We start from the raw sequence: 12154 nt of genomic DNA, 5'->3' as shown, positions 1-12154 counted from the left end.
TATATATATATATATATATATATATATATATATATATATATATATATATATATATATATATATATATATATATATATATATATATATATATATATATATATATATACATATATATGTGTGTGTGTGTGTGTGTGTGTGTGTGCGCGGTTATAGAGGTAGTATACACAACAGGGGGGAGTCAACAAGGCCCCTAGAAGGGATGCCACTTCCAAGACATGCAACGGCAGTAGTAGCGATATCGCACTCAATTCGGGGAATTAGAGTGACATGGAGGTAACTGGTAGAGGGACAAAATAGGGAGGGAATACTACCGTACTAACACCGTATTACAGAGAAAGAGGAAAATACTCCTCTCTCTCTCTCTCCTCCACCACCATCGGCGGCAAGCAGGGATGAGGAATGTCGGTATAAATATAAATTCGGTATAAATATAAATTCAGTCCATGTCTGGGTTGATAATATTTCAGATTCTGTAAGTGAAAACAAGCAAATGAGAGAGAGAGAGAGAGAGAGAGAGAGAGAGAGAGAGAGAGAGAGAGAGAGAGAGAGAGAGAGAGAGAGAGAGAGAGAGAGAGCAAGCTATCACCAACGAGGGCCTCACTTTTTCTGTCCCTCTCTCGTTTCCTGCCTCACTGCGAGAAGACGAAATTAGGCTTTTAGTTGTGTGTATTTGCCGTGCACTGCCAACCGACTGACCTTTGTATGATTTCAAGTCTGTGCATCGTGAGTAGGAGCGAAAAAAAAGAACGGAAATAACTAAAAACATCAGCGGCGCCTTAATTATGTTTCAACGAAAGTCCAGATGCGAAGAAAATTGCCGGACACGGATTTAGGTGAGAAAAGAGCTTTTCGAGCCTGAAGCAGTATGTAGGAAAGGTCATAAGTCTGTTATGAGCTGGCTGCAGCTCATAAACCTTCTAAGAGTAGCTTATAAGCCGTATGAGTAATACAGAAAAGTTCGCATCGGGTTATGAGTAAGTGGAGATAATCGTGGAGAGGAACTCTTAAGAAGTTTATGAGCTACTCACAAGTGATAATGGAACAACAACAACTCGTGGTATCACAGCCCCGAAGCATTTCGGTTAGTTCTGGGTAGATTTTACTTGAAAACTTTAATCCAATGTTTTGTAAGAATTTAATGACCGTTACTAGGGAGTGAAGATGGTTCACTTGAACCGTACGTCTGGCACACTGTTTATATATGCGCCCCAAATGGTGGGTAGACCCATTGAACGTACAACCGGGACCAGCGCAGTTCAAGGCCTCACCCAACTAAACCTAACCGAACATTAATCAACGAAACTATCTTATGTTAAAGTAGATGAGTTAGAATAGGTGAGGCTAGGTTTGGTTTAGTCTAGATTGGTTTAATTTTAATTAGTGAAACAGGTTAGAGCAAAAAAGAGCGGGGTTTCAATGGGCTGAGTGATTGGGCAGCACTGCATATCTAAACTTGTATCCCGAAAATATGGTCTTGCTATCAGAATAATGTTTAGATAGATACTATTAAGCAATTGCATAACTCCATGCTGCCAAGGTTTACTGCTTCTGATTGTCGGTACTCAGTAGACTTTTTTCTTCTTTTTCTTGTGACCTGTGTTCTGAGCTGAGGTGGGCAGCGTCTGCCGCCAGAGTAAATCCACACACATTGTTTTCGAGGTACAATTTGTTAATAGATTTTAAGTTCTGCAATCATATATATATATATATATATATATATATATATATATATATATATATATATATATATATATATATATATATATATATATATATATATATATATATATTGTTACAATGCCAGGGGGAGGGGTGGGGAGTGGAGCCTAGTAGCCACCACCACCTGCTGTTGACCACCGTCTCAGCGTACGGGGAAGACAGACAGCAGTGTACCCCGACGTCGTAACTCCTCCGGATCGGTGCACGCCACTGCGGCGGGATAGGCCTCTCAGGGAATGCGCGAAGCACTCTACCTTGCCTTTTGCCGTTCTGCGACTCTCAGAGACTTTCCCAAGCACTCTAGCTAGGGTGAATAGATCATTTCCCTCTCCTATGGTCATAGCCCAAACCCACATACGTGAGCGTCTTTTAAGTCACTTAAGGGAACCTGGAGGTCGTCAAGGAAACAATCTTTTCCTAAGTCTGGTTTATTCACAAATTTTCCTTACTCTTATTACAAATGTAGAAAATAATACTCAAGTTTCTTAAGTATCTATGCCTTTACACATTAAGGAAAAACTAAATTAACAAAACAATCACTTCTTGGAATAACTAAAATAATAATGTAACCTATTCTCCTCCCTTCATCTTAAATGAATAATGCATCTCACTGTATAATAAAATAATGAAACTTATCTCCTTGAGTAAATATAGTCCTCCCTACAGAACATCCGTTCTCTCTTTCTCTCTCACCTTCCGTTTTTTCCTACTCCCACAAGCTATACTATGCGATTATGTAACACTGCCCTCCCCTTTGAAAACTGAGCGTCCTCGCTCACATATTCTAACTTAGACATGTATAATCTCAGAATCCCCCATTACATAATCTGTGGTCCATCTAGGCGCCCGGTGGGTCCTTCGCGGTCGACCTTCTTCCACAGTCTCCTGTTCCTGGTTGGTACCATCCACAGCTCCAGTCCTCTGGTTGATGGTGTCGTCTTCTCTTCCAGCCAAGGGACTTTCCAAGGGAGCCGGTACTTCCCCAGGCGGCTCCTCAGTAGCGTACTCAACGTCATCATCAGTCATGGCCATTGGAGAAGAACAACCCAACTCCTCATCAGAGTTGGAAGCCTCAGCGTCTTCTAGTCTTCCCCAGGTGAAAATACCCGGGCCATAGTACCTCCAGAGGCGGTCCGCATGCACCACCATTGGTCTGGTCCGGGGTCCTCGACGAATCCGGAACGCAACGTCCGTGATGCGGTCCTCCACGGTGTAGGGCCCCTCCCAGGGACTCTGCAGCTTTGGAGACAACCCCTTCCGTCTCCGAGGATTGTGTAGCCACACCAACTGCCCCACCCGGAACGGTGGGAAGGAAGCCCGGGCGTTGTAGCGGTCTCTCATTGCCCCTCCAGCAATCCGCAGATTATCCCGGACTTGGTGGTGAACCTCCCTGAGCCGGTCTTGCAAATCCGTAACATAGGGGGTGACATTAGTGGGCAATTCCTCATCCGGGGGGCTTCCAGTCACCACATCTATCGGCAGCCGCATCTCCCTTCCACACATCAACCGGAAAGGAGAATACCCAGTCGCTTCGTGTTCTGCCGACCGGTAGGCCATGAGGAGCAGGGGTAACCGCTGATCCCAGTCTCCTTGATCCGGTTGGCAAGATTTCGCCAGCTCCTGTGCCAGTGTGCGGTTGAAGCGCTCTACCATCCCATCCGACTGCGGCCTGAGGGGAGTGGTGCGAGTCTTCCGTATGCCGAGGAGCTGACAGTACTCTTTGAAGACTGCTGACTCAAACTCTCTTCCCTGGTCAGAGTGCAGCTCCTCAGGAACACCAAAACGGGAGAAGTACTCGCTTACTAGCACCTCGGCTACCGTAGAGGCTTCATGGTTAGGGAGAGGGTAGGCTTCCGGCCACTTTGTGAAATAGTCCATGGCTACACATACAAAGCGATTGCCCCGCGCAGTACAGGGTAAAGGGCCGACTATGTCCACTGCCACCCTCTCCATGGGCGCCCCTACCTGATAGAGCTGAAGTGGCGCAATCTTACGCCTGCCAGGGTCCATCTTAGCACAGCACACGTCGCACGCTTTGCACCACTCTTGAACGTCCTGTCTCATCTTCATCCAATACGCACGCTGACGTAATCGCCCGAGTGTCTTTCTCACACCAAAGTGGCCACTGCTCTTTCCTGCATGAGCCTCTTTCAATAGCTCTGCCCTTTTCTGCTTAGGAACCACTAACTGCCAGAACTTTACCTTCCCATCACTGGTCTGCCAATGCCTTTGTAGTACACCCTCGGACATTCTCAACACATCCCATTCTTTCCACAGTAACTTAGTCTCAGGGCTAAACGCAGCCACCCATTCCCAAGGGGGTCTCTCACTGTCTTCCTCCAGCATTTCCACTATAGGCCCGACATCAGCGTCCTCTCTCTGGGCCTGAATAAGGTCCTGTATCCACTTGCTGGAATTAGCAGTAAGAGTCCCTCTGTTACACACCAAATCCTGGTCAGCTTCACGCCTCTGACAGTGTGCACACGCCTGAGAACATGGGCGACGGCTGAGACTGTCTGCGTTACTGTGTACTCGCCCTGGTCGGTGCTCTATGGTGTAATCATGCTGCTCCAGCTTGCCGATCCACCTAGCAAGCTGTCCCTCAGGGTTCTTGAGGGTCTTCAACCACTTGAGAGCAGCATGATCTGTCCGGACGGTGAACTTAGCCCCGTAAAGGTAGGGGTGGAAGTGGTCTACGCTCTTAATCACAGCCAAGAGCTCTTTTCGCGTCACACAATAGTTCCTTTCCGGGGCAGTGAACTTGTGACTGAAGTACGAGACCACTCGCTCCTGTCCGTCTTTCAACTGGGACAGGACAGCACCCACACCCTCAGCACTCGCGTCACAGTCCAAGATGTACGGCTTTGCCGGATCGGGGTATGGCAGCACTGGAGCACTCACGAGCGCCTCTTTGAGCTGTTGAAACGCTTCCTGGTACTCGTCATCCCACAGGAACCTGGCGCCTTTTCTAGTAAGGTGGTGCAGTGGAGCGGCAGACTGTGAGAATCCCTTCACAAAACGACGATAGTATGCACACAGCCCCAGAAACCCTCGCACTTCACGAACATTTTGTGGCCTCGGCCACTCACTTATCGCCTCCACTTTTCCAGGGTCCGTTCTAACTCCATCGCCACTGACCACATGTCCTAGAAAAGGTACCTCCTTTTGGAACAGGCAGCATTTTTTTGGGCTCAGTTTCAAGTTCACAGTTCTAAACCTGTCCAACACAGTTTCCAGTCTCTCGAGTGCCTTTTCAAACGTGCTTCCATAAACTAACACATCATCCAGATACACCAGGGCACTTTTCCACAACAGACCATCCAAAACTCGCTCCATTAACCGCTCGAACGTCGCTGGTGCGTTCACTAGACCAAAGCTCATCACACGAAACTGCCACAGTCCTTGTCCATAAGTGAACGCTGTCTTTGGTTTATCCTCCTCTGCCATTTCTACTTGGTGGTACCCAGATTTCAAATCAAGGGTAGAAAACCAACATGCACCAGCCAAAGAGTCCAGCGTATCGTCAATCCTTGGCAGTGGGTAAGAGTCCTTGGTTGTCACAGCATTTAAAGAACGGTAATCCACACAGCAACGTGACGTACCATCCTTCTTCCGCACCAGAACCACGGCAGATGACCATGGGCTCGACGATTTTTCAATCACTTCCTGAGCCTTTAACTCCTCCACTGCCTTTTCCATCTCGATCCTCCGAGCAGGTGCGATCCTTCTAGGTGGGGTCTTGATGGGCCTAGCGTCTCCCGTGTGATTGTGGGCCTAGCGTCTCCCATGTGGATGTGGTGTTTAACGAGGTCTGTACAACCCTTGTCGTGGTCCCCTTTGGAGAAGACGTCCGCATATCGTGACAGCAACTGCCCTACCTCCCCAGCCTGCTCCTCCGTTAGGCAGACAACACTCCGCTGCCATAAATCCTGCAGGTGTGAGGGGACCTCCGTGTCACAGACCTGCGGACCACTGGGCATAACCTCCGTACTCTTTTCTCGTTGCACCACTTCACACGTACCCATCAACGCACCTTCCCGTACATCCCGTGGCTCGGAGGAAAGATTGGCAACAACTACCCGTACTTCTTCCTGTTCTGGTGGTACTAGAGTCCGGCCGACGATTACTCCTTCGGGCAGAGATTGCTGTGAGGATGGACTGACCAGGCCTTCACCCTCCATCATCCTGCTAAGACGGCAGCGGAGACTGGCTTCGGACATGGGGGGAATGCGAGTGGCACATGCCGTCAACACTCGCACGTCACTGCCTCCCTCCAGCAGCGGCACCTTCCTGTTACCGATCCCCATTGTCATGTCCCCGAAGTCCAGTACCGCCTTACTCTCCTTCAGGTAATCCAGGCCTAGAAGGTTCTCCTCAAGGTCAGCCACATAAACTGGCAGGGTTTCATCCACATCCCCAACAGTAACCTTTGCCTGCACTGGACCCTTCAGCTGCATACAATGGCCCGTCACGCCACTCAGCTGCTGTCCTGAGGGTTCAAGGTCGGCCGCCACCGTGTCCTCTCGCAGGAAAGTTCGCTCCGCTCCCGTATCCACCGTCAAGTTACAGGGTTTATTGTCCACCTGTCCCTGTACCTGCACGGAATGGGAGCCCGAAGTGCGGCACTTTAGATGGACTGGGGCCTCCTGGGTGACGGCTGGTTCAGGGCCCCTCCTTCCAGCCCGGCAGAGTTTCCCTTATCCTGTGCCGTGACAGTCGGTGGAGCGGTGGGGCAGGAGCTAGCTAAATGCTCTTTCCCGCAGTGCCAACAGCAAGGGCGGTACTGATACTGTCCAGATGCACTCTTTCCCTGATTCTTCTGAGGACAGTATCTCTTGCTGTGGCCTGGCTGTCCGCACCCAAAGCAGTTCCCTCGAAACTCTCCTGGAGGTGGGGACTGTGACGTCGAGGAGGGAGACCTGCGCCCCCTCCTGGCCCTGAATGGTGCTTGCGTGTCAGGGTAAGAAGTCACTTTCCAGGGAATACTGCGCAGGATTGATTCCAGTTCCAGACCCCTGGCTAGAGCCTCTTGCAGAGATTGTACATGAGCCTGCTGGATGTAGACACGGATCTGCACATTATCCACCGCGTCCACAAACTGATCCCGCAGCAGAACCTGCACCATGTCTTCACTCGCTCCCGGATACGCCCTTCTTACTAGCACCTCCAGGTCCTGCGCGAGGTTAGTTAGAGATTCACCTGAACCTCTTGTCCTGCCCCTGAATCTTGCGCGGTACACTTCTGTTTGGTGCTGGTGTCCATACCTTCTCTCCAGGGCGGCAACCACTTTACGGTACGAGGCATGATCAGAGGCTGGTAACTGGTTCAACACCTCCAGTGCTGGTCCCTTCAGTGCCCCCACCAGCTGCAAGGCTCTCTCAGTTCTGTCCCAGCCCCGAGCACTAGCCAAGAGTTCGAACTGGGCTCGATAGGCTTCCCAGGAGACAGAACCGTCAAACTCTTGAAGCTTTTGCCTTGGCAGCCTGTGACGCCAACGGCGAGTGGAACTAGCAACACTACCTGGTGGCGAAGGGGAGGAGGGACAAGAATTTGGTGGTGACAGAGGCTTGAAGCTCACAGGTGCAGCCCCACCACATACTGGCCATTCTTCCCCCTCACTGTCACTTTTATCACTAGGAGGTGCACTGTTCTCACTGGGAGGTTCACTTTTCACCTTACCAGCCTTTCCTCTTGAGTTGGCGTTTACTACAGCCAACTCTTGCCTCACATAGTCTTTCAGGTCACTCACAGCACTGTCCACTTTACTTTCCAGTTCACTAACTTTGTCTTCCACTTCCTTACACTGTTCCACAGTGAAAGACTTTGCTTCGTCCAGCACCCTTTGAGTACTTTCCCCGATGTAATTTTCCAAACGTGCAATTTCAACACTCACAGTACCAAGTTGTTCCTGAACACTAGTGTCCAGAGCTTCCAACTTTTCCAGTATGAGGACCAGTTTTTCCTCTGGGTTGGCCATTTTCGCTACTCGGTCAGTCACAGTTTCTTATACTCTAGACTCATTAACTGTCCTGTCCCTGCTGCCTTACGTGTTCTGGCGTCACTTAACACTTCACGCACTGACACGGTACATCCTGGGCACTCCCGGTAAATCCTGGGCACTGTATGTCCTTCAGAGTCGCTGTGGTAAATCCTGGGCACTACATATCCTTGGCTCCTTCCATGGGCACTACACCGGCAGCAGCGTCCACTTGATACCACTCCTGACACCAGTGTTACAATGCCAGGGGGAGGGGTGGGGAGTGGAGCCTAGTAGCCACCACCACCACCGGCTGCTGTTGACCACCGTCTCAGCGTACGGGGAAGACAGACAGCAGTGTACCCCGACGTCGTAACTCCTCCGGATCGGTGCACGCCACTGCGGCGGGATAGGCCTCTCAGGGAATGCGCGAAGCACTCTACCTTGCCTTTTGCCGTTCTGCGACTCTCAGAGACTTTCGCAAGCACTCTAGCTAGGGTGAATAGATCATTTCCCTCTCCTATGGTCATAGCCCAAACCCACATACGTGAGCGTCTTTTAAGTCACTTAAGGGAACCTGGAGGTCGTCAAGGAAACAATCTTTTCCTAAGTCTGGTTTATTCACAAATTTTCCTTACTCTTATTACAAATGTAGAAAATAATACTCAAGTTTCTTAAGTATCTATGCCTTTACACATTAAGGAAAAACTAAATTAACAAAACAATCACTTCTTGGAATAACTAAAATAATAATGTAACCTATTCTCCTCCCTTCATCTTAAATGAATAATGCATCTCACTGTATAATAAAATAATGAAACTTATCTCCTTGAGTAAATATAGTCCTCCCTACAGAACATCCGTTCTCTCTTTCTCTCTCACCTTCCGTTTTTTCCTACTCCCACAAGCTATACTATGCGATTATGTAACAATATATATATATATATATATATATATATATATATATATATATATATATATATATATATATATATATATATATATATATATATATATATATATATATATATATATATATATATATATATATATATATATATATATATATATACGAGTATATATATACATACATATATATATATATATATATATATATATATATATATATATATATATATATATATATATATATATATATATATATATATATATATATATATTTCATATTAAAATGATAACAACATACTACCATATCCTTATTATCGTGCTGGGAGTGTTTTTAACAATACGTTAGCACTATGCTCAAGATGCACCACATAGCGCCTTCTTATGAGTAGCTCATAAATCATTCAGCTCACAACTAGGAGTCACTTTATCAATTACTCTGCATAACTCAAGTCTAGCTTTTAGCTATGAGGAGAATTTGAAAGTTACGTGTAGCTTTAAGAGGAGCTTTTATGAAGTTTTGTGGGGAGGGTGAATTAGTCTATGCTCAAGATGCACCACATAGCGCCTTCTTATGAGTAGCTCATAAATCATTCAGCTCACAACTAGGAGTCACTTTATCAATTACTCTGCATAACTCAAGTCTAACTTTTAGCTATGAGGAGAATTTGAAAGTTACGTGTAGCTTTAAGAGGAGCTTTTATGAAGTTTTGTGGGGAGGGTGAATTAGGTCGTGTTCAATAAGATAGTGCAGGGTTTGAAACAGGAACGTGTTCGAATTTTTTCCAAGTAAACGCCAGTTAGTTCGAAATGTGAAAAAAAAAAAAACGAGTTGTAACTTGGTTCGAAAAGAGCTAGATAGAATTATGTTCGAAAATAGTTGTAACTTGGTTCGAAAAGATCTAGATAGAATTATGTTCGAAAATAGTTGTAACTAGGTTCGAAACGAGCTTAAGTTAAAAAAATATCCACAGTGGCGAAGTCCTCCACCCGCAGGTACGTGATGGTGGTGCGGCCCGGTGCTACTCAGACATCTCTGAGTTCAGGCACTGTGGTATAGTGTTAAGTGCAACTTTGGTATACTGTGATGAAACATTTACGCTATTCCTGTCTCTTGTTTGTGTCTTATTATTCAACATAATCACCCGGCCCTTGTCTATTTAAGCAGTGACAATGAGTGAGGAAAGTCACCGCGAGGCAAGGCAGGTCAGAAAAATCGAGGGACAGAGGCGTGGTTCCACGGTGTACGTTTTTGATGACCAAGCCTATGTCAAGGATCGGCAGTACAATGAGAAGCTTCATGTGCGGTGTCATTTGTTCAAAAGTGGGTGCCATGGGTGTGGCCACATCAACCTGGAGAACAGCACTATGATGGTGACCAAAGACCACAACCATGACTCCCAGGCAAGTTACATCGAGCAGATGGAGCTAAAATCGTCTATGAAAGACTCAATTAAGAATGATCCAACACAGAATGCCAGGCAAGTACCTTGATATGCACTATAGTTAGGTAATTAACAAACGCAAATTACTACGGTGATGTTAATTTCTCTATAAACATTGTATATATTGTGTAGACAAGTAAGATTACACTCAAAATTTCATCAAGATCAATTCACAGGCATGTTTATGATGAACGATGTGCCAGGGCTCCAGCTTCTGCAGCAACTTCTGTGTCATTTGAAAGCGTGAGGCGCACACTGCTAAATGAACGAAACAAATACCTTCCTCCTGCTCCAGCCAGCCCCTTGGAGGCAGCAGACTTCTTGGCATCAAATACTATGTTCCAGTCTTTCTATAAAGGTGTGGCTACCTACAACAATAACCTTGCCTTGATAATGTATGAGGATGGTATAGAGGACATTGTCATGCACGTGGAAGAGATGGCCATGGATGCTACATTTTCTGTTGTACCAGCAATTTTTGAGCAGCACCTGACCATTTTCGGACGTTTTGGAGACAATTTTCTGCCTATGTTCCATGTCCTCATGACGAGCAGGCAAGGGGAGCTGTATACTGCAGTTCTTGATAGGATTAAGTCTCAGTTATCTGGACTGGATCCAACTATTGTACACAGCGATTTTGAAGTAGCAATACACAACGCTATAGGTACAGTATTTCCCAGTGCAAGACTGCTTGGCTGTTGGTTTCACCACAACCAAGCAGTCTTCCGAACCAACCAGAAGAGGGTTCTGCGGGGGAATTTAACAAACCTGGCTCAGTCTTTAAGCTTTGGGTAAGAGGGTTTTTTTCTCTTCCCCTTTTGCCAGCAGACAAGATTGAGGAGGGTCTGCAGTTTCTCAAACTCTAAGCCACAAATTCCCAGACAACAAGCTGCTGTGGACAGCCTTGTAGAGTATTACAACAACTTTTGGTTGAGACGGATTGGAGTGGATAGGTTGTCTGTGTGGGAACAAGTGCACAGAACAAATAATTCATGCGAGTCATATCATGCTGTTATGTCAAAGGATTTGAAGCCCAAGACAAGGTTTTGGACCTTCATTGAGTACATCAAGAGGAAAACTCTGCAATTCGAGCTGGATGTAGTCAGAGTTGCAAATGGTGTTTCTGTCACACGGCAGCAGGGGAAAACAATGGCACAGCAGAGGATCGAGAAAGCTAACAGAGAGTTGCTTGCTGGTGGAACTGTTGAGGCTTTCATAAAGCGCACGCATTACCTCGGCATGAAGAAAAGGGTCCTCAGAACCGACGAACCTGATGAGGAGGGGCAGCAGCAAGTTGTACAGGTTGGGAATGACGATGTACAGCCTCATCCTGAACCTGAACCTTTACTTGAAGAGGAGCCAGAGGCTGTCTACCATTCCCCCATTCACCCTCCCAGGCGTAGCCGCCCACGTGAAGCAGCAGCCCCCTATACACCACTAAGAACACGAATGGCAGCATCTCGCCAAGCCAGAACTGAGGTAATGTTTTACACTTGTATAACTATCTGTCTATCTATCTATCCATCTATATATCTATCTATCTATCTATCTATCTATCTATCTATCTATCTATCTATCTATCTGCAGCAGTCAGACGACACGGAACCAGGACCATCAACTCTGCAATCAACTAGTGACAAAGCTGACTGTGTGGTCTGCTACAGTGCCTCTGTGAATAAGAAAAAGCCAATCTGCCTGTTTCCCTGCGGTCACACAACTGTCTGCCTTAGATATGTCACAATTATAAATAGCTCTACTTGTAAACATTGCCCCATTTGTAGAACAGAAATTGTATCTTTCATAGAAGCTCATATGAACTTTTAGTTATTTTGGTTATTTTAGTTCTTTCACACGGTACAGTAATATGTACTCAGAGGAATTTTATTGAAATAAAGTCCTTGATCAAATATAGAAATAAACTTTTTTCGATATTCCTGAAGTCTACCTGTTAACAATTTTGAAACGAACTTATTACCAAGTACGTGTTACCAACTATGCTTCATATTACACACGATCCTGTTTCTAAGCCAATGTTCAAACTGGGAAATAGGTTCGTGGGAAATAAGTTTGCAGTGTTTCGAACCTATTTTCACGTACCTGTTTCCCA

At 46.3% G+C, this 12154-nt stretch overlaps 2 protein-coding genes across 2 annotated transcripts; one reads left to right on the top strand and one right to left on the bottom strand.

The window, feature by feature from the left end:
• Positions 1 to 2508: 2508 nt before the first annotated feature.
• Positions 2509 to 7696, bottom strand: LOC135096633 (uncharacterized). Its single transcript, XM_063998293.1, has 3 exons — positions 6428 to 7696; positions 5598 to 6314; positions 2509 to 5493 (listed from the first exon to the last, which is right to left on the bottom strand). The coding sequence occupies exons 1-3, from the start codon at positions 7694 to 7696 to the stop codon at positions 2509 to 2511; spliced, it is 4971 nt and encodes a 1656-aa protein (XP_063854363.1).
• Positions 7697 to 9775: 2079 nt separating this feature from the next.
• LOC135096626 (uncharacterized) lies at positions 9776 to 10913 on the top strand. The gene is made up of 3 exons (XM_063998281.1): positions 9776 to 10083; positions 10224 to 10711; positions 10873 to 10913. The coding sequence occupies exons 1-3, from the start codon at positions 9776 to 9778 to the stop codon at positions 10911 to 10913; spliced, it is 837 nt and encodes a 278-aa protein (XP_063854351.1).
• The last annotated feature ends 1241 nt before the right edge of the window (positions 10914 to 12154 follow it).

Source organism: Scylla paramamosain, chromosome 3, assembly GCF_035594125.1.
Source record: "Scylla paramamosain isolate STU-SP2022 chromosome 3, ASM3559412v1, whole genome shotgun sequence".
Classification (NCBI taxonomy): Eukaryota; Metazoa; Arthropoda; class Malacostraca; order Decapoda; family Portunidae; genus Scylla; species Scylla paramamosain.
The sequence above is the reverse complement of the archived record's forward strand: the minus strand, read 5'-3'. Positions and strand labels throughout refer to the sequence as shown.

What these genes read in the sequence shown, in the direction of transcription:
- LOC135096626 (XM_063998281.1), top strand. Translation starts at nt 9,776, where the DNA reads ATGAGTGAGGAAAGTCACCGCGAGGCAAGGCAGGTCAGAAAAATCGAG. An exon ending in GATCCAACACAGAATGCCAG is followed by an intron (nt 10,084 to 10,223) that starts GCAAGTACCTTG and finishes ATCAATTCACAG; the next exon opens with GCATGTTTATGATGAACGAT. An exon ending in AGCAATACACAACGCTATAG is followed by an intron (nt 10,712 to 10,872) that starts GTACAGTATTTC and finishes CCCTTTTGCCAG; the next exon opens with CAGACAAGATTGAGGAGGGT.
- LOC135096633 (XM_063998293.1), bottom strand. Translation starts at nt 7,696, where the DNA reads ATGGCCAACCCAGAGGAAAAACTGGTCCTCATACTGGAAAAGTTGGAA. An exon ending in CCGCTCCACCGACTGTCACG is followed by an intron (nt 6,315 to 6,427) that starts GCACAGGATAAG and finishes CATTCCGTGCAG; the next exon opens with GTACAGGGACAGGTGGACAA. An exon ending in CGGAGGAGCAGGCTGGGGAG is followed by an intron (nt 5,494 to 5,597) that starts GTAGGGCAGTTG and finishes GGGAGACGCTAG; the next exon opens with GCCCACAATCACACGGGAGA.